We start from the raw sequence: 26,014 nt of genomic DNA on the forward strand, positions 1-26,014 counted from the left end.
TTCAAGCTCAGTTTCTACCAGGGAAACAAAACTTCCTGGCAGACAGTCTGAGCAGAAACCTTTCGGATCCACACGAGTGGATGCTGGACACCAAAATATTCAGGATGATAACAGCAGTCTGGGGATGTCCTCACATAGACCTCTTTGCATCCCATCTCAATCATCAACTACAGAATTTTTGCACCAGAACTTTCCACAGAGAATTTTGGAAAGTGGACGCCCTATCATTCAGTTGGAGGAACCTCTCAGGATATGCCTTTCCGCCTCTTCCTCTTCTTCCACGGGTTTTATTGAAGATAAAACAGGACAAGCCCAAGATGATAATCTTGCTGGCTCCAAATTGGCCTCGGCAGTTTTGGTATCCAACTCTAAAAAAACCTATGCCTGGAGCCCCCTTGGGTTTTACCTCAGTCTCCGAACCTTCTGTCCCAACATCAGGGTCAGGTTCTTCACTCTCATGTCAGAACTCTCAGCCTGGTGGCCTGGTTAATCCAGGGCCTTTGATTTCTTCTTTACTGCCCAAGCAGGTTATGGATGTCATTTTAGAAGCCAGACGTCCTAGCACTAGAAAATCTTATGCAGGAAAATGGAAAAGATTTTGTTCCTGGATGCAGGCTCAGGATTCTGATCCTCTTATTCCTAACATTACTTTAATTTTACTTTACTTGACAGATCTCTTACATAAGGGTCTCTCGTTCTCTTCCATTAAGATACATGCCTCTGCTATTTCTGCTCATTATAATACAGACCCTCCCATCTTTTCCCACCAGCTCATGAGACAGTTTTTCAGAGGAGCTAAGAACTTAAGACCTCCTAGATCTCCTCCCATTCCTGCTTGGGATCTCAACTATGTTTTGGAAAAACTAACCTTGCCTCCTTTTGAGCCTGCTGCCTCTTCTGACATCAAGTTTTTATCTTGGAAGACAGCTATCCTGTTAGCCCTAACCTCTGCCAGGAGAGTTTCAGAGTTACAAGCTCTTATGGCTGTGGATCCTTATATTATTTTTCATCAAGACAGGGTATCTTTGAGGACTAATCATACCTTCATGCCTAAGGTGGTTTCCAAAGTGGCTTTAAATCAAACTATTCACTTGCCAACCTTTTTCCCCACTCCTCAAAATAAAGGGGAAAGGATCTTACATTCCTTGGATGTACACAGGCAACTACGTTTTTACCTGAACAGAACCAAGGACATCAGAAAATCAGAACAATTGTTTGTTTCTTATGCTTCAAGTTCCCAAGGTAAAGCCATTTCAAAACAGACCATTTCTAAATGGATTGCTCATGGAATCAGATTTTGTTATTCTCACCATGGAAAGCAAATCCCAGGGAGTATACGGACTCATTCCACCAGAGCTGCTGCCACTTCTGCGGCCTTCCCCAGGGGAGTTCCTACCAAGGACATTTTGGAGGCTGCAACTTGGAGTTCAGTGCATACTTTTTCTAAGCACTACAGTCTACCTCTCTACTCTAAGTCTAGGGCAGGCTTTGCCTCTGCAGTCTTGCAGGGCCCTTTAGCTGCCCCTTCCTCTTTATGACCACCTCCCTTTCTTTCAGCTTTGGGATTCTACCCTACAGTCATGACTGCAACAGTGAAACACGATGAACATAGTACAGTTGTGTACACCTACCATAAATGTAGATGTTCGAGTGTCTTCACTGTTGCAGTCGGGGGTTTCCCTACCTCCTGTCCCCTCTTATTTTTACTTTTGTGTATTTCCTTTTTTCACCATTCTTCTGAGGTGTGTTTGCAAAGGTTATGGGACCTTTTTCATTTTGGGACTCCTGACATCTGGGGCAAGAAAAACTGGAGAAGATGGTGTCAGCTGTCAGCTTTATACTCCTGGCGCTCTGACGTCAGGGAGCATAGTTGAACAGCCAACGCCGGACCCAGACTTTGGGATTCTGGCCGACCGAGGGCTGCCTGCCGGCAGGGGAGAACCCTACAGTCATGACTGCAACAGTGAAGACACTCGAACATATACATTTATGGTAGGTGTACACAACTGTACTTTCTTGTCTGGTCTCTCTCCCAGCTGACAGACCAGAGATTGAGGCTGCAGCTCCGGGTGATACTCTGGTAAAAAAAAAAAAAAAAAAAAAAAAAAACCTTAGCAAGGGAGGGTTCTTCAGGTTTTAAGATCCATGGCAGCTACAATACCTATAGTGCCTTTTGCAAAACTGCATATGCAAATACTTCAATGGCTTCTGCTATCTCAATGGTTTCCGAATTTCCACCCTTTGTACTTTCAAATTCAGATAACAAGTTGTTGCAAGTAGGACTTTGGTGGATGAGGCCAGACACAGAACTTTTGAGCCATTCCTTCCATCCCCCCAACTAAAGGCCATTGTGACCACAGATGCTTCCCTGATAGGGTGGGGGGGGGGCATTTCCAGGGAAAGACAGTCCAAGGCACATGGTCTGCTTTGGAGGTCAACCTGCACATCAACGTTCCGGAACTGAGAGTGGTGCTGTTATCATTGCAAGCATTCCAATCTGTTCTTCTGGAACGATCACAATTCAGTCAGACAACATCTCAGTAGTCTGGTATATCAACAGGCAAGGAGGAACCTAGTCCTATTCCCTGTGTAGAGAGGCCATGAGAATTTGGCAGTGGGCGATAGTTTCCAACCGCTTTCTGATAGCAGTGCATATCCCTGGGACTTCCAACGTGGTTGCAGACAAGTTGAGCAGATGTATTCTCCTGCCTCACGAGTAGTCCCTTAATCCCGATGTAGCGGCAACAATTTTCAGCCGTTGGGGCCAACCGTGCTGCAACCTATTTGTCTCCCCATCAAACAAATGCAGCAGCTATTTTGCCTTATTCTCCCCACAGGGGGAGTCCCAGAGGGACGCTCTGCTCTATGATTGGTCCACGAGGCTGCTATATGCCTGTCCCCCCATTCCTCTGATTCCCCAATTCATAAAGAAAGCTATTAGGTTGAAATGAAAAGTGATCCTCATAGCCCTCATTTGGCCTCCACAAGTTTGGTTCCCCTTCCTTCGGCCTCATCTGTTATGTCGACTGTGAATTCTGGACCCTTTTCCAGACCTAATTTCTGACCCCCCCAAGGATTGAATCACCCAAACCTATCCAGTCTCAAGTTGACAGCTTGGTTTCTCCATTTCCATTAATCGCCAGGCAGGATAACCTTCCCTCACCTGTACAAGACATTATCCTGGCCTCACACGAACCATCCACCAGAAGATTATATCTAGACAAATGGAAGAGGTTCTCTATCTGGCCTAAGAAAAGAAGGCTAGACCCGTACTCTGCTCCAGTTGCAGCAGTTTTACAATATCTGTCAAAATTCTTTGAAGATGGAGCTGCAGCTTCTACCATACAAGTACATCTAGCGGCTATCCCTAACTTTCAAGATGGGTTGGATAATTCCCCCTCATCTCTCTTTGGTTATGCAAAGTCTTTCTTAAAGGGATCTCTCACATTAGGCCTCCAGTCAGACAACCTATAGAGCCATGGAACCTCACATTAGTTCTTCAATCCTTAACTCAACCTCCTTTTGAACCTGCAGCAAAGTGTGACCTCAAATGTTTACCTTGGAAATCCCTTTTCTTGGTAGCCATTGCATCAGCAAGACAAATTTCGGAGCTTCAGCCCTTATGCATTAAAGTGCCCGATTTAATCTTCCACAAGGACAGAGTATCACTCCGGACAAAACCATCTTTTCTCCCCAAAGTTATTTCAGATTTCTTCATCAATCAGGCCACTGATTTGCCAGTATTTTTTTCAAATTTTACTAATAAAGGGGAATACTTTCTAAATTCTTTGGATGTACACAGGCAACTGAGGTTTTATTTAGACAGAACCAAAGCAATACATAAAACTGACCAACTTTTCATTTCCTTCTCTGTACCTAGAATGGGAAATTCTGTCTCCAAGGTCACTTTATCTAAATGGCTAAGGGACTGCTTACACTACATCTATTCACTTGCAAAAACACCTATACCACAGAATGTTAAAGCCCACTCTACCAGATCTATGGCAAAGTCTGTAGCCTTCCATTTGAGAGCCTCTATGGATGATATTTGTGCAGTAGCCACATGAGCTAACCCCCACACGCTTATTAATCATTACAAATTGGATGTGGTCTCCAGAGGGAGAGCTGCCTTCAATGGTGCTCAGGAACATTCTTCCATAAGGGCCACCCAAGGAACACAATGTAGCTTGGTATTCTGTCCAATCAGTGATGAATGGAAAGAAGATCAACATCATCAGATAAAGAAGTTATGTCTTACCATAACGTTCCATCTGTGTTGTTGATCTTCTTTCATTCATCACTTCCCACCCTCCTTCCCCCTCCAAAGGCTTCTGGAAGATACTTTGAGTCCAAGTGGTGAGTTAGGGCATTTGGGCAGAAATGGCCTCTGCTTTGCTAATACAAGATGGGCAAACTCGATCTGAGGTAACAGGGAGAAGGGCATTATGGGTAGCTTATCTCATGAATTTTTTGGCTGGAGCAAGCTTGGTATTAGGCCAACTTGGGACTGGGGGCTCAGAACCGAACCCATCGGTGATGAATGAAAGAAGATCAACAACACAGATGGAACGTTATGGTAAGACATAACTTCTTTTTACAATAAACATACTTAAACTAATCTCACTAAATTTTCCTGACTGCCCAAAGGATTAGTGTTCCCTAGTTCACTTACTAGACCAAGGCATGATAATGTGGATGAGTGGTCTTCCTTCTTGCCAGGTTTCACAAACTGCTCAGAGACTTCTGTCTCCTCTACTATTAAAACATCATTTCAGTACTGGATTACAGAATGGCATCACATACATCTGGTCATCTGAATGTGCTTCCCACACTGCCCACTTTACTCGAAACTGAGCCAGAATCTGTGACATATATGTCATACTACACACACACAGAGCTTTGCTAACGTGTTATAACATCTGTAAGCTGTAAAACCATTTCAAAACTTCCACTTACCCTGGTAGCAATTAATTCATCCTTAAGGTATGCAATTTTATGGCCTAAACCAGGTAATTTAATTTCAGACTATTTTTTCAAAGTTAGTGTTTTAGAGTATTGTTGCTTTAAATAATGTGTTTTATTTTTTAAATTGTTTTCTAATTGAATAATTAATTAATGAAAATTAAGTATATATGAAGTTGGTAAGAAGAATTTTTATTCAGTCTGAAGAAGTCATTAGTAAGATGAAAGTGCTTACTGAATAAAGTGCTCCTATTTTGGTGAATAAAGGCTGCATTGTGAATATATCCTGTGTGGGTTAATGTTTGTTGCTTTGTTGGTGTTTTGCTGAATTCTCCGTTTAGCTTTATTTTTTTCAAAGTTAGCTGCACTGAGATTAACCTCTTCTCTTCCAGTATCTTCTGTTACAATGTATTCAGTTCAGTAGTTATAGTAAAATCTAACATACAGGTGTATTTCTTTTGTGTCCAGCAGGACCTACTGTTGGTACATTTTTAACACAAGCAGCTTTGCAAATACATTTTCAACACAAGCACCTGTACAAATCAGTTGATATGAAAGTAACATGTAATTCTTTACAAAACTCCAGCTAGCTATGCTGGCATATGTTACACATCCACTGTCCTATTTCCTCGGGCATAGCTGGCAATACTTCACATTATCACAAGGACCCTTAACTGTGCTGCTCTGAAATACCCCTTCAAATCGAGTAATGCCAGTCTGCCTTGTCCTTTTGGAAGAATAAGCTCATCCCACTTGACTCTTGCAGTCTTCCCCTCCCAGATAAAATCCTTCAGCTCTTTATTAATTGCTGTCCACAATTTCTCCTTTGGTTGATAAAAAATATTCCTGGTGTAAGGCTAAGGGGACTAAACCATTTTAACTGCTTGTATCTTACTATTGATATCCATATAACAGAGCTTTCATTTTCTCAGTTTTTGTATTATCTTTTGCTTAGTCTCTTCCCACATATCCTTAGCTGCCACACCATAATTATTTTTAATCCATACTCCTAAATAGATCATTTTGTCATGTCCCCATAAATATGGATATTGCTGAACCAGTTTGTGTGTGTGCGCCCATAATTTACTTCTGTTGCCTTTGTTTTAGCTTCATTAATTTTGTATCCTGAAAATATTTGTAACTGTCTCAAAATGTTCCAAAACACTGTAATGTCCCTTTCTGGTTTTGTTAGTTATAAAGTAATATCATCTGCTAATAGAGCCAGCTTATCTTGAGTAGCATACCAGTTTTATCCATGTATTTCTGAGTTCCTTATTTTCTTTGCCATTAGTTCTAAATATAAGTAGTTTTAAATATAATGCAGATAACAAAGGGAAGAGAGAACACCCCTGCCTGTTTCCTCTGCTCAAGCAGAAATTACATGAGAGGACCCCACCCACTTAATTTTTTGCTTCTGATCCCTCATATATCCTCCTAATCAGCCTTATCATTTTTCAGGAAATGCAAATCAAGATCCACCAACAACAATGGTATTGTCTTACATTCTGCTTCCCTCTGTATCATCAGTGTTCCTTTAATGTTGTCAAATGTTTGCCTCCTCTCCACAAAACCACATTGATCCATATCTATCAATTTTGGCATCATTTTTGCCATTCTTTTAGCCATTTTAGACATAAATACTTTATAGTCATCGTTTAGTATTGAAATGAGCTTGTATGAAGCTGGACCTGATGAATCTTTACCCTCGTTATGTATTACAGCTACCACTGCTTTCTTCCAGGATGTTGGCACTTCTCTTAAAATGCTGGTAAATAAAACCTTCCAGATCTTTATCAGTTTTTCCCTCCTAGCTTCCCAGTTTCCACAGGAATGCCATCTATTCCTGAGGACTTTCCTGTGGATTGATTATACATTACCATTTTTATCTCATCTCCTCCTACCTGTCAATAATTGAGCCTCCTCTCCCTCTAACCTTGGCTTATTTAATTCTTCCATAAACATCCCCATTTGTACCTTTTCTTGATTTCCATATTTCTCTGCATTATACAGACTTTCATAGAATTTCCAAAATATGTCTAATACTTCTACACGATCCCTTGTTATCTACCTTGTTATAGGCTCTCTATTAGTGGTGACCCTTTCTACTATCTGTTGCCTGAGTCATTGTGCTAAAGATTTTTGTGCTCTGGAGATATCAAAACAGTTGCTTAACAGCAGTCTTTCTAAACTCATGTATATTAACAAGGTAATCCTTTATTTTCTGTTTAGCATTCTGTGGTTGCTCCTCCTCTTGTTCTGTGAGATTCCCAATATTTTGCAATACTTTTAACATTTGTCACTCCCCCTAAATAATGCTTGTTACTTCTTAGGCATATCTTCCTGTGTTTTATTTCCACTCTATTTTTAAACTCCACTTTAATTTTATCCCACTCCCTAGTTATATTTTCAGAAGAAATTTCTATGTTCTGTAATAGCTCCGGAATAATTTCCACTACACATTCTGTAAATTCCTCTCTCTTCAACAGGTAGGTGTGAAAGCACCAGTGTCCCATTTTCATTTCATTACCCTGTGTTTTTATTTTAGTTCTTATTGGCACATGATCCGAAATAGTTATTGGCTGCGTATCAAGACCATCAATTAAAAGCCCCGTTTTGTATCTTGGGGAATATGTAAATTCACTCCAAACTCCTATTACTGAATTCACATCTTCCATGCCAAATATTTTCATAAATTTCTTTACAAATTTACCTTCATTTGTTATATTTTCCTTCTGGGCTCCCAGGCACATCTTCACTGTTGCAAATCAAATTTCAGTCCCCACCTATAAATAATATTCCTTAGTGAAAGCTGATTATTTCTGTCACAAATTTTTAAGATGCATTATACTAGTTTTCAGTGGAATATAAATTTATGCCAGTGTAATCCTCCTCCCTTGCCAGTAATCCCTTAGTACTGCAAATCTACCATTATTGTCTTTTTATCCTCTTTACCTCTACTGGAGCACCTCTTGCAATTAATATAAGTACTTCTGTCTTCCTCCGCCCCAGGTATTCTGCTGAATAACCATCCTGAAAACCTTTCTTTATCAAATTCACATGTTCATTTCTTTCCAAGTGTGTCTCCTTCAGCATAGCAATTTGAACTCTATGTTCTTTAATATAGTTCACTACTCTTTCTTTTTGTTCAAACACCATCCACGTTGATCCCTGATGACAATAAAACGTATCCAACACTGCAAAATGAATAACTCCAAATACGAAAAACAACGTATACTTCTGAGTAGGGTAAAAAACGTTTTAATAACAAGTAGAGTAAGCGCTTTCGCCAACAGGCTTCTTCAGACTCTTAGTACAAACAAGCAAAATTTCACTTAATTTAAAAAGCCCACCATACAATCTCATTGGTCACAAGTCTAACATATTGAGATTTAAAGTGATATTCACATCTCATAACCCATTGTTGCATATACATTTTTTAAAACAGCTTTAAACTGATCATAACTCATAAGACTTGCATGAAAACTCATAATTACTTATGTTGTAAATCATAGTGTATTAGCATACAAACATCATGAGTATTGTGCAAAAAATGTTCATATATAAAATGGGCAGTGTTTCGGAGTGCAGTTACTATCAATAGCCACCTAGTAGAAGTGTGATCTGCATGCATTCCAAAACGTTCGTAGCAAGTACAATCCAAAATCTGATTTTAAACTTGCACTAGGCAGAAACAATAGATATGTAATTCATACACCTGTCGCAAAAACAATACTTCTTGAAATTTCATAAAAACATAAGCGTTATTTAAAAATATATATATATTTTTTCTACAACTAAAAATTCATCACATGTATTTGTCTAATATAGAAAAACACCAAATATATTAAAATTATCATTGAGAGCCTTTTATATATATAAAAGGCATTATTAGTTATACAGAAACTCCCTATATTCACAAATTAAAAATAACTTGTCCACAATCTAAGCTGCTCAAATAATGCACAGTCCTAGCTTTAGTTATATACTGTTGCTGGGCAGATACAATTTACGTGCAATGTGTTCACCTGACTTATTATGAAATATTGTGATATACTCAAAAAGAGTGTTCTTCGATTACATATTTATTTATTAAAATTCCATTATATTGAAACTCTGCATAAAGTATCACACATAGAGTGTCATCTATAAGCCATCTCATACTAAAAGCTTCTTAAAATTGACATTACTTCAACTGAGTTGTAATTAAATAGTTAATTCATGATGTTGAAGTCAATAATCAAGTCTGTATATTTAAATCCTAATAACCTTTGGTTACTTCACTCTACGCAACCTCCTACTTTTGAGAAATGGTTTGATATGCACCTTATCATTGAGACCTGGGGGTGCATCTGCTCTCCAGCGTAGATATATAGAATGCGTAATAAATAGAATAAATACATGAATATTTTATTTATAAAATATAATTTAATAAATAAATATAATAAATATATTATGTAAAAATTGATTTTAAAAATTGATTTAAAGAAATCTTAAAAGAAGGGGGCACATAGTAGTACTATCATCTTGTTTTCACTTTATTTTTAATCTTTGGATCTGCAGCTAACAATTTGAGTGCTGGAGTGATAGAAATGTGGTCATTAAGGCCCTTACCACAGCATGCATCGAGCCTTAACTGCCAAATCATTTCCCTATACTCTAAAAGGGTCTCCCAGTCACCACCCCTATCTGGGTGAGCAACCTCCTCTATAATCCAAAATTTGTAATCAGCCATATTACAAGTCAAAGCATGCCTATATAGAGCATTATTCTCATTGTGCTTGTTAATGTCCCTGATATGTTCATAAATTCTAGATCTGAGATGGCGCTCAATTTTCCCTATATAGTAGCTCCAGCATGCTTGACAAAATATTAGGTAAACTACCCCTTTTGAGTAGCAACTGTTATACCTTCTAGCCCTAAGTGTCAAATCTAGGCTAGGTATTCTCACTTCCTTTAATCCAGCTATATAAGAGCACTGTGCACATCTAAAAGTACCACATTTCTTGTTAGTCCCTTCTATATTAGTCTTTTCTCTTTCAATCAAATTTTTAATATTCTTATTTCTTCTAAAACTGTATTTAATATTGCCTTGGAACACATTGGTTCTAGTAGATACATTTATGAACAAATCCCAGGTCTCATTAATACACTTTTTTAACCATCTCATACCCCCATAGTGTGTTAAGGTCAGATATGGTATTGTACTTGAATTACCAATATTACCACTTTCCTGCTCATTGTGGGTCTTCTTTGGAAAAATTGCTACAGGACTGGAATCTACACTGCCCCCACTAGTTAAAAGGGGGGGTATATCTATTACCCCTACCTGTAAGGATGTATTCTTTTATAGAATTAATAAGTTCCATTGGATATCCTTTCTCAAGGAACATTCTCTCTACATTGTTGACTTCATTCACAAAATCACTCTCATCAGAGATCATCCCAGCCATCCTAATCATTTGTCCTTTCACAATATTTTTCTTTAATTGGTAGGGGTGATCACTATCAAAATGTAAATAAGCATTAGAAAAATGTTCCTTCCTGTAGACACTTGACCTATAACATTTCTTTTGATAGCATTTATTTAATTTTACATCTAGGAAGTGAATTTCATCTCTGCCCACTTGATATGTAAATTGTAGAAATGTTGTTGTTTGATTAATATAATGAATAAATTCCTTTATAGAATCAAAAGGCCCTGTCCATAAAACAAATATATTGTCCAAAAAACGAAAATATTTTGCTATATACTGACCTAAAAACATATTTCCGTTCCCAAAATAACATGATAATGTTTGCGTATATGGGGGCACATGAAGATCCCATGGCAATTCCTTCTTTCTGGTGATAATAATCACCCTGAAAGTAAACATAATTATATTTTAAAACTAATTCAATACACTCTAAAACAACTTTAAATTCATCCCGTTAAAAAATTCATTTCAATCAACATTTCTTCAAACCATTCCAAACCTTCACTCTGAGGAATCACTGAAAACAAATCCCTTACATCAATCGTAATAAATGTTATATCATCTGTGTAAATACTCTTACCAATTTTATATAAAAAGTCCCATGAATCAACTAAAATGTGTTCGTATTTACTGTAAAAATTTTTAAACTTCGTATCAACATAAATAGCCAGGGGTTGTGTCTTAGACCCTTGCGATGAAACTATAGGCCTCATGGGTGGATTGTGTAGTGATTTATGTACCTTTGGTATACCAAAAATAACCGGTATAACAGGCTTAGGGACTCTAAGAAATTTATATGATTCAATGTCAATCAATCCTTGTAACACATTGTCTTCCAAAATTGAATCTGTCTTCTTGTAGGATATATTAATTTCATTTCTAGTCACCAGTCCATAATAGTTTTCATTATCCAAAATATCTTTCATTCTACTAATATAATCCCATCTGTCCATAAGAACCACCCCTCCACCCTTGTCTGGTTTCATCACCCGAATTTTTTCATTCCCACTAATTTCATTTAACAAATGTATTTCAGCCTCAGTCAAGTTCTTACCTATCTCAATCTCTTTTTTATATTCATTACGTATTCTGTTAGTGACACATCTCTCAAAATTCAAAATTTCAAACTGAAGTGGAGGGTTGTAGGTACTAGATCTAACAAGAACATTGTCCCTGTCCTGCAACTCCCTATCCTTGTACATGTGTATAAAATTCAGTTTACGTGTAAACATTTTTATATCTAATAAAATATTTTCAATTCTAGGTTTTTTAATAGGAACGAAAGTAAAACCTTTTGTAAATAGGTTAAAATAAGTTTCATTAATAGATATATCAGTGTAGTTGAAAATATTAAAATTATTAGATGAACTAATAATATCATTGTGTTGTTGGTCTGACTCAACCATTGGATCTATTTCAGTACTGTCTACAGTAATACTTTGATTGGCATCTTCCGTTATCTGCGTATCCTCCCTAAATGTTGGGTATTGTTGTTCATCGTAACTTGTGTATAGGAGGATTGTTGAGCCCGATTCCTTAACCTCTCAGACTTCCTGGATGCCTCCATTTCTAAAGGGAAACCCACTCTTTCATTATTTTCTCCATCACTACCATTAAAAAACTGTTGGTCATGTCCATAGGAGCTATATTCATAAAAACTTTGCTTCCCCTGTCTATCCAAACCAGCTTCTCTGTACTCATAATAGTCCCTATACATATTCTTTCTCTTGTTGTTTCTATTGTTATAAAAAGTATTGGAAGTTCTGCCCATTGTATAGCTTTTATTTTCATTACAATAAGCAAACCCCCTTTCATACTCATTGAAATCTCTCTCCAATTTCCTAAGCTTCCTATTAGTGTTCATATTAATAGTATAGTCAACATCATGCAAAACTCTAAGATAAATATGTTTGTATTCATCTATTGAAAACAATAAATCTGTATTAATTTAATTGTACAGTCTATCAATTTCTTTTTTAATTTGTTCCATGGCCTCAATGTTACGTTTCATCATCAATTTTAGTAATGCCAGCCCAGAGTCATTGAAAATATCACATACTGCTTTAAAAAACATTTTGTCGTCATATACATTGTTCGGAAATTTATTAAATCTAAGTCCTTTTGGGTACTATCTTATCTTTTAAACATTTCTCAAAGTACCAATTTTCTACTGCCAAAGATTTATATTTAAGAAGCAATGATTTAAAAGTCTTACACTTTTCCTTGTATGTCAAATTTACTGCTTGTTCGTTCTTCTTCTCCTTGGTATTAAATTTAAATGATTGATTTAACCACATATGAAAATCAATATCCTTATAAGATTCAGTTACTTGGTGTCCACTATAACTTTTTTGTTGATTAATATGTCCTTGACCACCATTAGGTCTCGCACGCCGGTTTTCTGGATGTAATTCACCCCCAGCTTGCTCACTCTGAGCGTCTGACGTCATTGGTGTAACCGCCGCCCCTCTCGGGCTGCTCTGTGCACAAGGAATTTCATTTGCAGATCCAGACAACACTATATCGGCCTGGGAATGGGTCTGAATAACCCTGGGTAGTTCGTTAAGCATAGTGCTGTTCTCCATCGAAACCAGACTCCTCGTATCTGGAAACAGCAGCAACAAATTCTTCAACTAGTAACCAAAAAGTGAAATGTCCACAAAACACCCACTCAATGCGCAGTTCCGGTACAATAAAGGTCGTCTCAGTGTTCGAGGACCAGAATGGTCCTAAATTAGTCCCAGGAATCTGATAAAGGTAAAAAAGCGTTTTATTACACCGAAAAAACGTACACAAAATAAAATATTTTGAAAAAACAAAGATTGAGCGCTTTCGTCTCCCTCCGGAGACTTCTTCAGAATCTACCACCATTTTCAGATAGTCCTCATTAAATACATAATGCTCCAAAATCATTGGCTAGGAGTATCTTCCTTAATTAACTAATTACACAAATTAAACAAATTAAACATTAAAGGGCTGGCATTTGAAAAAGGGCTAACATATACAACATCAAGGCACACTATGCCAAACAGCAGTACATTGAAATTAAGTAAAAATGGAATAAAATAAAAATAAAAAAATAAAAACTCACCTAAGACATACTCGGGATATATAGTATACACTATAAAAATATATTTTATGCAATGTAAATATAAGAATATGTATATAAAAAAATATTTTGTTAATTTGTGTAATTAATTAATTAAGGAAGATACTGCTCACTTTTTGTTGGATAAACTTCTGTATTTCTTTCTTAGTATGTACTTCATCAAAAAAATTATTTTGTTCCTTCAGGGGAAAATATTTTGAAGACAGCTGGATACAACAGTTTGAATCCCACGCCATCCCCTCTATTTTCCCTGAATAATTGAATACATTTACTCCTCTTCTGCCTAATGTACAATCAGTAGTCATTCTCCACAAACACTGCTGTCTCCCACTTTTGGTACTTTGTCCTTCTGCCACAGTTTTGTCAGAATCAACTCCTTCTGCTAGTAATATTTCATCTTTACCATTAGAGTTCTAGGTTGTTTTCTAATAGACAGGTTTGGAGCATAACACACAATGCGCCCATTCAGTTGACAATTCCTGTTATGGAATACCAGTCCAGTCACTTATTTGTGCTTTCATGAAATTAATACAGTCTTTTCCTTCCAGCTTATCAGGTACAGCAGAAAATCTCAGGTTTTCCTTCATGCTCTGTCCTCTAATTCTATTACTTTTTGAAACTTCTCTTCTTGTGCAGTCTCATATTCAGGTACCCTTTACGTCATTTCGATCTCTGAGTTTGTTTTACCACCTTATCTGAATATCTCTCTAAAGCTTCTTCCATTTTTTTTCCAACCTTTAATTCTTTGAGTTGATATACATCTTCAGTGTGCAGTTGCCATATATTTTCCTGTAGGTTACTGGAAGTCCTCTCTGAAGCTTGCACTGCTTTTTGCTGAACAACCGCAGTACTCTTCCCATTTAGTGTTTTTTTCATCGACTTTTGTAGCTGATTTTCCTTCATGTCCTCTCTATTTCTTTTTTCCTGACATCCAGGCAGTACACTTACTAGCCAGTTACTGAAATTTACCTAGAAACCAGGTACACTGGCTGTCTCTGCTAAGTTTCTGTTTTTGCACTGGGTGAGCTAGAGTTATGCTGTTTACTCAATGTGCAGCCATCTTGGAAGTCTCTTTTCTAACTATCTTTTGTCTCTTTTACAATATTCAGTGCTTCAAATGCAGTTGGTTTGATTTTTGATTTTCATTTTCTAGTAATTGCTTTTTTGGTAGCCAGTAGAATTAAATGTATGAAGGTCTTACTACGTCTGGACAGTTTAGATTGTGTCTCGGCTCAAAATAATAATTTCCTTAGTTGCAGCCATTTGCTTCCCCAATATTTCTGAGAGATTATTGTGTAGGGAATTCTTTAAAATCTGCCAGCTCATTACACTACCAAAAAGCATTTCCTAGTTGCCGCTTTCTTCCACATCACACCTCTAACATTTCTGCCTACCTGAGGAAAAATTGTTTGGTACCTGTTTGGGGTATAAAAATATCTATGCAAACACTCCCAAGCAAAAATCTTAAACCTTGTTGCACACTTGGGAGCCATGCATATGTCCTGCCATTGTTTTCTTATAAATTTCTTTTCAAGTCACCCTTCCAAATATCTTTAACCTCCCCTGATTGATTCTTGTATTTATCCTGCTGTATTATGTATGTCCGACTAATTATCCCTTTCTAACAGCAGATTTCTTGGGAGCATCACTATTGAGAATTTTCTGCAGTGCTTTTATTTATATGGCATTTTTTATATTAAAATGCCTACCCAATAAGCATTTTGCAATTTAGAAAATTAAACAACATTTTGGAAAGTATCTAAAAAATAAACATGGGTAGAATATTAAAAAAGTGCTAAAATGTATATAGTTCCATACACAGAGTTTAAAAACACACTTCAAAAATAAAGAAACAAGTAAAGGATGAAATTTCAAGGGCTACCTGAAGGGACAGTCTTATTACTGCATGCCCAAATCAAAAATATAGTTGATTTCAATTGTCTGGGGCAAGATAAGGAAAGGATAGCCTGCCTGAGGTTTCTAATCAGGCTCTCAGATGAGCCAGCATCTTCACACCCTTAATTGATAACACAGGTATAGAAGGAACCAAAAACCCTTTTAAATAAACAGGCTCTAGGATGTGCAAGGCCCAGTAATTCAGAAGGAATATCTTATACTTGGACCAGAGGGTGACTGGCAGCCAGTGAGATCCTGCAGCAAGGGTGTAATGAGAAAACAGTGCAAATTCTTAGTAATCTCAAAGTACGCACCCTGTGCAACCACACTTGATTCCTATCTAACAGTTCAAATTGAGGAGCATTGCAGTAGTCCATTCTGCACAATATCTGTACATGGATCACTGTAGCTCGATCCAGATCCAAAAGTAGAATAATGTTTTATTTTGTATCTAGAAAATGAAAAAGAAACTCTAGCTCAGTGATGGTGAACCTTTTTGGCTCAGCGTGTCCAAAAATTCAGAAAATGCCCATCCTGACTCTGCTGGCGTGTCCAACCCCCCCCCCCCCCCGAACAAAAAAAGAAACAATTCTTTACATATGCATTTATTTAAAACAAAATAAATTCCAATCATGTGTGCTGCTATGTATTATAAAAGTAAAAGATAAAAACAGTGACATGCAATAGAGAAAATGATATGTGCACTGATAATTGGGCTTAAAGCAGTGCACCAAAAAAAATCACCTCCACACAGTAATTTTGAATTGAACTGAAAAAAATATTGAATACATTGCATTTGATTTAACATCAATTAATTATTTTTTTATTGCTGAGTTTTAATAGAGATAAGTGTAGGGTCACATATTTCTTGTATTTTTGTTCATTCAGTTTCTTTGGTAAATTTGGTGTTAGTGAACGTTGGTGTGTCACCCAAAACATTGTGGCATGTCACCTTTGAGACGTGTGTCATAGGTTCGCCATCGCTCCTCTAGCCAAAGTATTTTTTCAGCAATACAAGTAATTCAAGTAGACTAGCAAAAAAGCAGCAATTAGACAAGCATTAGCTCACCATCTACCATGGAACCTGAAATGTAACACTCGTGGAAGAATTTATGCTGCTGTAACGTGTGTCATAGGTTCGCCATCACTGCTCTAGCCAAAGTATTTTTTCAGCAATACAAGTAATTCAAGTAGACTAGCAAAAAAAGCAGCAATTAGACAAGCATTAGCACACCATCTACCACGGAACCTGAAATGTAACACTCGTGGAAGAATTTATGCTGCAGTATCTGTTGACTAGAGTCATTTGCAGTGAAGTGGATGATCCAAATGATCCCAACAGTCATACAACTATCACAAAGAGCCTTTGTTACTGTAGAACACACTGTACATATAGATCTGTGTCTGTATGTGAATGTATGACGATGAAAACCTAATACTATCTTTGCAGTCTGTTCGAACCCAGGTCTTGCATCTGTCAGTCTCTTCCTCTGGATGGTCATTGGTATCTTTGGCCTTCACTGGTTCAGATAACAGTATTTGGAACTTCAATTACAGTTGGTTTAGATTTTCATTTTTTAGTAATTGCTTTTTGGCAGCCAGTAGCATTAGTATTTTACCTAGACAATTCAGATACTATATTCCATCTCAAAAGAATCATTGCCTTAGTTATGTGCTCCCACAGTATTTCCGACAAAGCACTGTGTAGAGAATTTTTAAAATCTTCCAACTCATTACACTAACAACAAACATGTTCCCAGTTACCTGTTTCCTTCCCATCACACCTCTAGCATTTATGGTCTACCTTCGGAAAATACTCTGTCTGCTTGGCAGACACTTTCATGAAACATTCTTAAACTTTCTAGACTTTTGCATACTTGGAAACCATAGAGATGTCCTCCCACTATACTTTTGTAAATTATGTTATTTGATGCCTGTAAGAACTAACTTAAATTTTCTCCTCAGAGTGTCAGCAGAACTGTTTTTAAAGTAGCCTGTTCAACTCTCAGTTATTTTTATGAGGGCACAATCGTTGATGGGGACAGAGATCCATATATCTTGGATATGTACTGTGAGACCAAAAGTTAACTTGAAGAGTGAGTGGGACTTCAGAAAAGTTAAGAACTCTTCATCTCTTTTGTTCTAGAAGGCTTAATGTGGCCAAGCAAACTTTTCCAGGTGGCTTAATTTTATTTGATTTTGCATTTAGTTAGACACAACTGTTCAGTGAAATGCTAGTGTAAAGCTCACTTCATCAGATTTGTAGCTGCTTCCAGTTCTTGTTTTCTGAAATGTCTCCATTATGTTCATCTATGTTAAAAAAGTTAAAAAAAAAAAACAAAAAAAAAAAAACATACAAGCTGCCAGTGAGTGGTCATAACTGTGATTGCTTAATAGACATATTGTAAACTGTCAGGCTAGTTTTTTTTTCTTTTCTTTTTTTAGCGGGGAGGGACTGATAGTCATTTTATAAGATGCTATGTGGTCACAGATCGAATTGCTTAATGACTGTTTGAAAATGGTAGAATTTGTTAAGCTGTCATTAAGGGTTTTCCTTCACAATCACTTAAAGACAGCGAGGCCCCAAATGGGTATGTTGCTTAGGACATAAGATTGTCTTGCTGCAGCATTGGCACCTGGTGTCATAATATAAACTGACAAGAGCATGGCGCACCCCTCACCATGGAATGAGAGAACTTGTTCAACTGTGCTGAGCCGGGGATGTCAGAAGAGGAAGTCCCAGCATGTAGCCACTTTAGAGAGCCTGCTCATAAACTAAGTGATCTGGTGGGTATTTATCTGTTTGTGTTCATGATCTAAAGAACCGTACTTCTCTTTGATTAAGCATTTTTGTATAATACCTTTCCTTTACAATATATTTGTCCTACGGAGCAGTTTGGTTTACTTGAAGTAATTGAAATGCAGCCTATTTGATTTCAGCTTGCCAATTCCACATTATTTAATACCACACTCACAGATGACTGGAGTATTTAATAAGGCAAGGAAAACGGTCTGTTGAAAACAAAATGTTCTGCAGAAAACACAAAGAAGTTTGCTTTAATTTAAACCCCGAACCAATATATAACTTAGATAAGCTTGACCAAAAGGAAGGAAGAATGCTAGAATTCTCTCTTTTCTGCTTTTGTGTTTTCTTTAAACTGCTTTGTATTTGTTTTGAAAGTGCAGGAGGTACAAATGCCTGTGTGGATGAAAGGAACCTGCCCTCGTTACTTTTTTTTTTTTTTTTTACATATGTGCATAGACTTTACAGTTTATTCTTACTGTTTTTGTACTACATTTATTTTTGTAGCCTGGACAGTGTAACATACAGTGCAATAATTTTCTGATATATTATGGATGGTAGCCTGTCTCTAGATAAATGCCATTTAGATTATATCAAGTTGACTCAAACAGTCCAAGTTTGATACCTGTGCTTGTAGGCAGTATAACTTTGTCTGCTTCATATGATTTCTGTTTTCTTGGAATATTTATTAGTTTGTGGTGTGATTACTTATTTATTTTGCTGATGCAGGAGACACAATGTCTCTACCTGTTTCTTTACAGGGCAATGCTCCAAAACTAGTTCATACTCCGCTCACAGACAAGTGTTACCTCACACTTACCCAGGCTATGAAGATGGGACTTGGAGGCAACCCGTATGGACCAGCTGGAACTGGCAAAACTGAATCTGTAAAAGCACTTGCAGGACTGTTTGGGAGGCAGGTCCTGGTTTTCAACTGTGATGAGGTAATTTATCACAAATTATATGTTGTAAATTCTCCTTTTAATAAATGTTTTGTAATTCTTAGCCATTTCTGTTGCCTTTTTCCTTTTTCTCTTATCAACTTTTGCCGTTTGTGAAGTGCATTGCATTTCTGCTAGAAGATTTGTATATGGCCATTATTTTTAGTATATTGTGAATAGGATTTCTCTTAACTGGTTTCAATGTAGTCTAGGGACTTAGCATTGGTTATGGTTGTGGATTTGTTCAGGTAAAGTCTGCACTGCCCTTCTTTGCTGGCTTAAAAAGTTAATGGCCCAAAACCTTAGATTGTATCTGTCCTGAATTAGTTCATAGAGGAAAGTAAGTGTGTTTGTTATGGTACTATAAAATTTGTCCATGGTGACAATGGTTTTGCAGTAATTTTTTATTCACATTAATTATTTCATGCAGGTCTCTTGGCAGACTGAATGAATAAGTTGATAGTAGTCTGTCATTCGACACCCATGTAGCTAAAGTAGTTAGGAAGACCATGTAGCTAAAGTAGTTAGGAAGACCTTCTACATTGCCCACCTTATCATGAAGGGATTCTCATCTAGATCAAGGGAGGTCATAGTCTCCCTATACTCATCACTCATCAGACCAATGATTGAGTACAATGCCCCATTCGGAATGTATCTGACCCGACACTTGCAGCAGCTGGAGAGGCCACAAAAGTTCCTCACCAAAAGGATAAAGGGTCTCAAACATCTGTCCTATGCTGCCCGACTGAAAGAACTCCAGCTCTATTCAGTCGCTTACCGCTTGCTCAGAGGTGACCTTTGCCTAACATACAAGGCCATGTCAAACCCAGATTTGATGAATATGCTTCACCTCAAAAAATCTAGATCCGTCAGAGCCACAAGGGCGGAGACTTAAACCTCGACACGGCTATTAATAGGACGTGCTGGAGGGATAGATTCATCACCCAAAGACTCCCTATGCTGTGGAATAAAATCCTGGTATATGTGAGGCAGAGCACCTCGCTGGCCTTGTTCAAGAGAAATCTTGACCAATGGATGGGAGATCGCAGATATACCCCAGGGATTACCTCAGTGTCACTGCTCGACAGAGGCACAGCAAAATAATGGGTATAGTTCCCCATACTAAAGGGGTGGCGTAAGCCACAAAACTATGGGCTAGGCTTGTAAATGCCCTTGGGCAGATAGCCTAGTATGAACCTAAGACAGTTTTATAATGAGTCTTGAACATAGCCAAGATTTTGAAATAATTATTTAAGTGAGCCTCCCAGCACATTTTTACAGTAAGAGTTTGATGTACTACATGTTGGCAACCATAACTGCAGCAATTAGAGTTGAGTAAAATTACATTTGCTGTATTGAAGCTATACTTTGAACACTTACAAATATGTAATAAAGTTTGTTCAGCACTAAAAGGAATGGATGCCTGAAGTCTGGGAGTTCTTAGGACCATTTAAAGACAGCAAGCAAATTAGGCTGTTATTTTTCACTCACCCATTGACTAGAAAGGTCAGCTCCCTGATTGGACACTTGAAACAGCTTGGAAACCAGCACATTCACGAGACACAAAACTGCTGTCAGCCAAATAAATATTCATAAATCTTGCAAGAGCCAGTCCCTGAATGGCAGTCAACTCACGCTAGCCCTTATCTAACTCTAATCCCTGTCATACCTAAGGCTTCATATTTCTGCTTGTTAGCCTTTATATACCAGAGCAAAAAGTTAATCCAAAAGTGTTTTGAAGGACTCTAACTTTTGACAAAAGAACTTATTGTTGCGGTAAAGGTAGAGCACAACAAAGTAAACATCTGCAGAACATTTTTCTTCTGCTGTTTATTAGATGTGTTACAGTTTATAAGTTTCAGCCTATCTGATAGGAATAAAAAGCTAGAGAGAATTTAGAGAGAGGCAAAGGCTAACACTAGAAATAGAATAACATTTTTTTTTAAATGATAAAGGGAAGGAATTCCACCACTCCAAGCTTACTCCAGAAAGGCTTCAGACATAGTGTCTTAGGCTATCCTTAACCTTTTTTCTTTGTTTGAGTTGAAGCTTGGGGCACAGACTTATTTGTCCTGCACAGTCTGATTAAGAAAGATCTCCCTTAGAGGATCTGTGTTTTATTCAATGTTTCATGTAATAGCTGCATTCTTACTTATCAGTTGTCCTAGAAGAGTACCCTATGTGTTAAGTTCCAAATATCCTCCTACTATTCTCAAATGCTTGGGTGTCCTCTCTAGCCTGCCACAACTATTGGAGTTTCCTTGAAATCTAGCAAGTAGAGAGTTGTGGACCTAATTGTTACTTAGCATTGCAATTGTCATATCTTCATTGTTATTTCTTGATTTGATGGAAGTTCGATTGCTCCTTTGTTGGCACATACTATTTTGTGAATGCTGCAGTGACTTGTACTTGTAGTAAGTGGTTGTGTTCCTGCGTATGAGAGCTTCCAAGAAAAGTTGCCTAATTTTTGTTGATGAAGAGGATGAGCCCAGTTGTTTGCTCACCATGAAGAAGGCCAGTCATAAAATGACATTCCTAAAAAGTATTACTTTAAAGTTGGATATCTGAAAGGATGGTAATGTTATTCTTACATATCCTTGAAACTTGTTTGTGTATATCAAATTGTATTCCTTATGTTTTTCTTTTTTGATATGATATACTGAAGTGCTGTGGTTAATGTTTATTTCAAAATGCAGATTTGTATTGATAAACTTGATTACCGAACCTGCAAACTGACACATTTTCAAAAAAGTTTTTTTTTTTTTATTAATTTTTCCTATTTCTCATTTGAAGGGTATAGATGTCAAATCCATGGGCCGCATTTTTGTAGGTTTGGTTAAATCCGGTGCCTGGGGTTGTTTTGATGAATTTAACAGACTGGAGGAATCAGTCTTATCTGCTGTATCAATGCAGATTCAGGCTATTCAAGATGCTTTAAAAAATCAGAGGCCTATGTGTGAGCTTCTTGGGAAAGAGGTAAGTTTGACCATGTTTTGGGATAACTAGTATTATTTTAATGTGAGATTTTTATCTCTTTCTTTTGTTTTTGGTCATTTATGATCACATTACATTGAGATTGGTACATTATACCTTGTCCATTTTGAATGGCTTAAAACTTGCTTAGATAATGATAATGATTTGCTAGATATGTTCACGTGACAAATTATTAGTTGCTTGCTCGTACTTCAGGTCCTGAAATGATCAGGTGTTTTGTTTCTGCCCTAGTAAGTGGTTGCATAGCATGCAGCACTCACTGTTTCATCTTTAACTGATAAACAAGTTCCTAGTTTAGATTACTGTTAAGAGACTTCACGTAAGTGCTGTTACAAGACTTAACATGAAAGAAATGACTTCATTGTTTTTTTCTCAGGATGACACAGATGTCCTAGTTTTATTCTGAGATCATGTTCAGCATATAGTTTCAAAACCTTATAGCCCTCAGGCAAATGTCTTTTAAGAGTTCGTTCACATTTGGCACACATGGGCAAGACTGGATTAGAAAACATTGTATATTGCCTTCTACACACGATGTTATTAAAGATGTTAAAATTCTGCAGGTGTTCTAGACCTTGATTTCACCAGTAGTTATTTTCATTTCAGGACATGGTTGTCAGTGCTTGATTTAGATACCTATGTCCTTTTTTAATGATGCGCCATAATTTTTTCCTAAGCTATAGGGTGACTTTCTTTGCTGAATGAAGAGAATGGCTTTGGGGCAAAATATGTAGGTCTTGAATTTTAGCTTGCTTCAGAGTGAAAGATCTTTAAGGGGAAAGTCCCTATGTCACTTCTCTTCAGTTCTTTCTTTTTTTTATTTTAAAGAATCAACTACCTTATTCACAGGGTGCATCACATAACAGTTGAAAACATAAACCATCTTGTGCTGTCATATAAAGAGAAATTCCATCTGCCAGGCATTTAAATGAAGTTGCATTGCAAGAAAGACAGCCCCCACAGTAGTTTCACTTAAGTTATTCTTCTTTTTAAGTGCCAAACATTTGGAAGCTTGAAAGCATTAGAAAAAGACTGATTGTTATACTACAAAGTCATATGAAAAAATCCAAGACGTTCATTGTGTTGCAGTATTTTTCTCTCTCATAGACTAAAATTTTGTATAGCCAGTTCTAGATTTTGTATTTCATATTAATTTTCAGTTATCACCTGTAGGACAGACCACTTATTACAATTTTCTACCAATAGATTTTTAGTAACTAGCATCATAAAATCTAACAAAAATCAATTTTTTTCAGTTTAGGTTAATGTGTTTATGTTACCAAAATACATATACAGTAATATTAATCTTACCTGGCCAAATGTGTTCACATATTCCTGCAAGTCTTGTTTTGGTGGATCGATAAGAGGCATTCCAAAAAATCATGTAGCAGGCCAGTAGTACACCTGTAACAACTTTGTTTTGCATTGGCAAACATTCTGGCAACTCTGTTTGGAGTGTAAAGCTCCGTAAACAGACATTGTTAATTAAAGAAAACAAAACTTTCAGAACCTGGTAACATACCTAAGGCTAACATTACTATCAGCACCCCTTTCGGCTAGATGTCTTTCCCATGACAGTATAAATGTTTTAATCTCTCTTGTTTTCATTCCACAGAATGTCTTATACAAGGTGCTAATAATTAAAATGTCTCTGGTTTTGTTACTTTCTTATGTTCTGTCACAACTCGACACAGGTCAGTCTTCTCTCTTTTTTAACATCTTTATTTAATCATCACATTTAAAGTATGACATGAGTTCAAATACTTTATTAGAAAAGAAAACAAACCATAGTAACATTTTCCATTGTTTTTATGCAGTGTACAAGTTTTCTTTTTTAACAATTTCCATTCACTCCAACATTACATACGTTGCTCAGTTGCTGCCTTCTCTTCATCCAAACTTCTCCTCCTGAACATTATGCTGCATGTATTGTTCCAAGTTCCATTAATATGTAACTTGCTTCTTCCCTTTTCTAAAGATTCCACCTACAGTTCTTTTATCCTTCTGTACAATGTTTAGAATTTCAGTTACAGTTGGTTTAGATTTGATTTAATTTTGTAATAATTGCTTTGTTTTGCATTCAGTAGCACTAAACTTAGTAAGCCCTTACTATGTTTAGGCAGTTCAGATCTTACCTCCCAGCTCAAAAGAATAATTTCTTAGTTGTAACCGTTTGCTCAGCTAATATTTCTAAGAGACTACTCAACAAGGAATTTTTTTAATTTGACAACTTAGTTCATTCCCCAAAAATATATTCCCAATGGCATCTGTCTTTTCCATCACATCCCTAGCATTGGCAGGCTACCTGAGAAAAAAAGTCTGAAGCCTGCTTGGTATATAAAAATACATATGCAAACACTTCCATGCAAAAATCCTAAACCTTCTGGACATTGTTGCCTATTTGAGTCAAATTTGTTCCTTTGTAATTTTACTTTCCAGTCTGTTTTCCCAATCTTTTCTAAAATCCTCTGATTCATTTTATAGTTACTGTGCAGTATTTTATATGCCCTACTAATTATCTATTTTTCACAGCAACTTCTGTAATAGAGTCAACTAAAAACCTTACCTGAACTGATCTTTCACTTAACACCCTCCTAACCCTTTCTGTTTGTTTATATTTCAGTATCAGTCCCTGGTAGGGAAGGGGTTCCCTAACTTGCAGTCCAAACTTTTGCTTAGCCTTTGTCTATTCTTACTTTTCCTTCCCTAGCTATTTGTTTCTAGTACCTTGGTTCCTTTTCTATTTTTCTCCAGTAAACTCCTGTTGTCTCTTATCTATTTTCTGTACGCCTACTTGTTGTCATCCCAATTGGTAAAATCTCCTTTCTCCATTCCCATTAGGGACACAGGTGGACAGTAGTCTCACCTTCGATAACCACATCGCCACAACAGTCAGGAAATCCTTCTATGTGGTGCACCTCATCACTAAGGGCTTTTCATCCAGAAAAAAGGAGGTCATTGTCCCACTGTACTCATCCCTCATTAGACCCATTATAGAATACAATGCCCCATTTGGTATGTACCTCTCAAGACATCTGCAACAACTGAAAAACCCACAGAAATACCTCACTAAAAGAATCACAGGCCTATCAGCAAGAAACTACGATCCCTCATAAAATTATCCAAGGCTAGCTTCAAAAGAAAAATTGCCAAGGACTCCAAAGATAACCACAAGGCATTCTTTAGCTATGTCAAGAATCTAAGTGACAATTCTCAGATCTGCTCGGAGTTAGTGCAGAACGGCACAAAATACACTGAACCGACCGATATCGCCAGCATCCTGGCAGACAAGTTCAGTGCAAACTTCACCCCCCTCTCACCTCAAAAGGGCCCATAACCATACCAGAAGAATGTAGTGCCCCCGAAATCACAGACACTCCGGTTAAAACAGACCTCTCCAAAGCCAAAAACACAGCATCAGTGGGACCGGATGGTGTCCCAGACTGCGTCCTACACGAGCTCAAAGATGAACTAACCCCTCACCTAATCACACTGTCAACCTCAGCCTCTCCACAGGCTACGTGCCCGTAGAGTGGCGCACAGCAACGGTTATTCCGCTTCACAAAGGTGGAGCAACAACAGACCCTGGGAACTATCGCCCTATAAGCATGACTACCTTGGTCTGCAAGGCTATGGAGCGCATCATCATGGATCTCATTAACAGAGACATTGTGAACCGCCAAACACTGGACCCTATCCAGTTCAGCTTTGTTAAGGGCAGATCCTGCCTTCTAACCCTGGTGGACTTCTTTGAGACAGTTACCAAGGCTATAGACGAGAGAAAGGTGGAACACACAGCCTACCTAGACCTCGCAAAGGCCTTCAACACCATTCC

At 37.4% G+C, this 26,014-nt stretch overlaps 1 protein-coding gene across 2 annotated transcripts in view; it reads left to right on the forward strand.

Moving 5' to 3' along the window:
- Positions 1-26,014, forward strand: part of DYNC2H1 (dynein cytoplasmic 2 heavy chain 1) — a 6,555,988-nt gene that overhangs the window by 2,871,120 nt on the left and 3,658,854 nt on the right. For both annotated transcript variants that reach the window (XM_044072582.1, XM_044072581.1), the window contains 2 exons: positions 19,006-19,188; positions 21,979-22,161. In XM_044072582.1, the coding sequence (XP_043928517.1) occupies positions 19,006-19,188; positions 21,979-22,161 (366 nt within the window). The remainder of the gene's footprint in view (positions 1-19,005; positions 19,189-21,978; positions 22,162-26,014) is intronic.

This window comes from Protopterus annectens, chromosome 5.part0, assembly GCF_019279795.1.
Source record: "Protopterus annectens isolate FY-2018-M chromosome 5.part0, PAN1.0, whole genome shotgun sequence".
NCBI classification, from domain to species: domain Eukaryota; kingdom Metazoa; phylum Chordata; order Ceratodontiformes; family Protopteridae; genus Protopterus; species Protopterus annectens.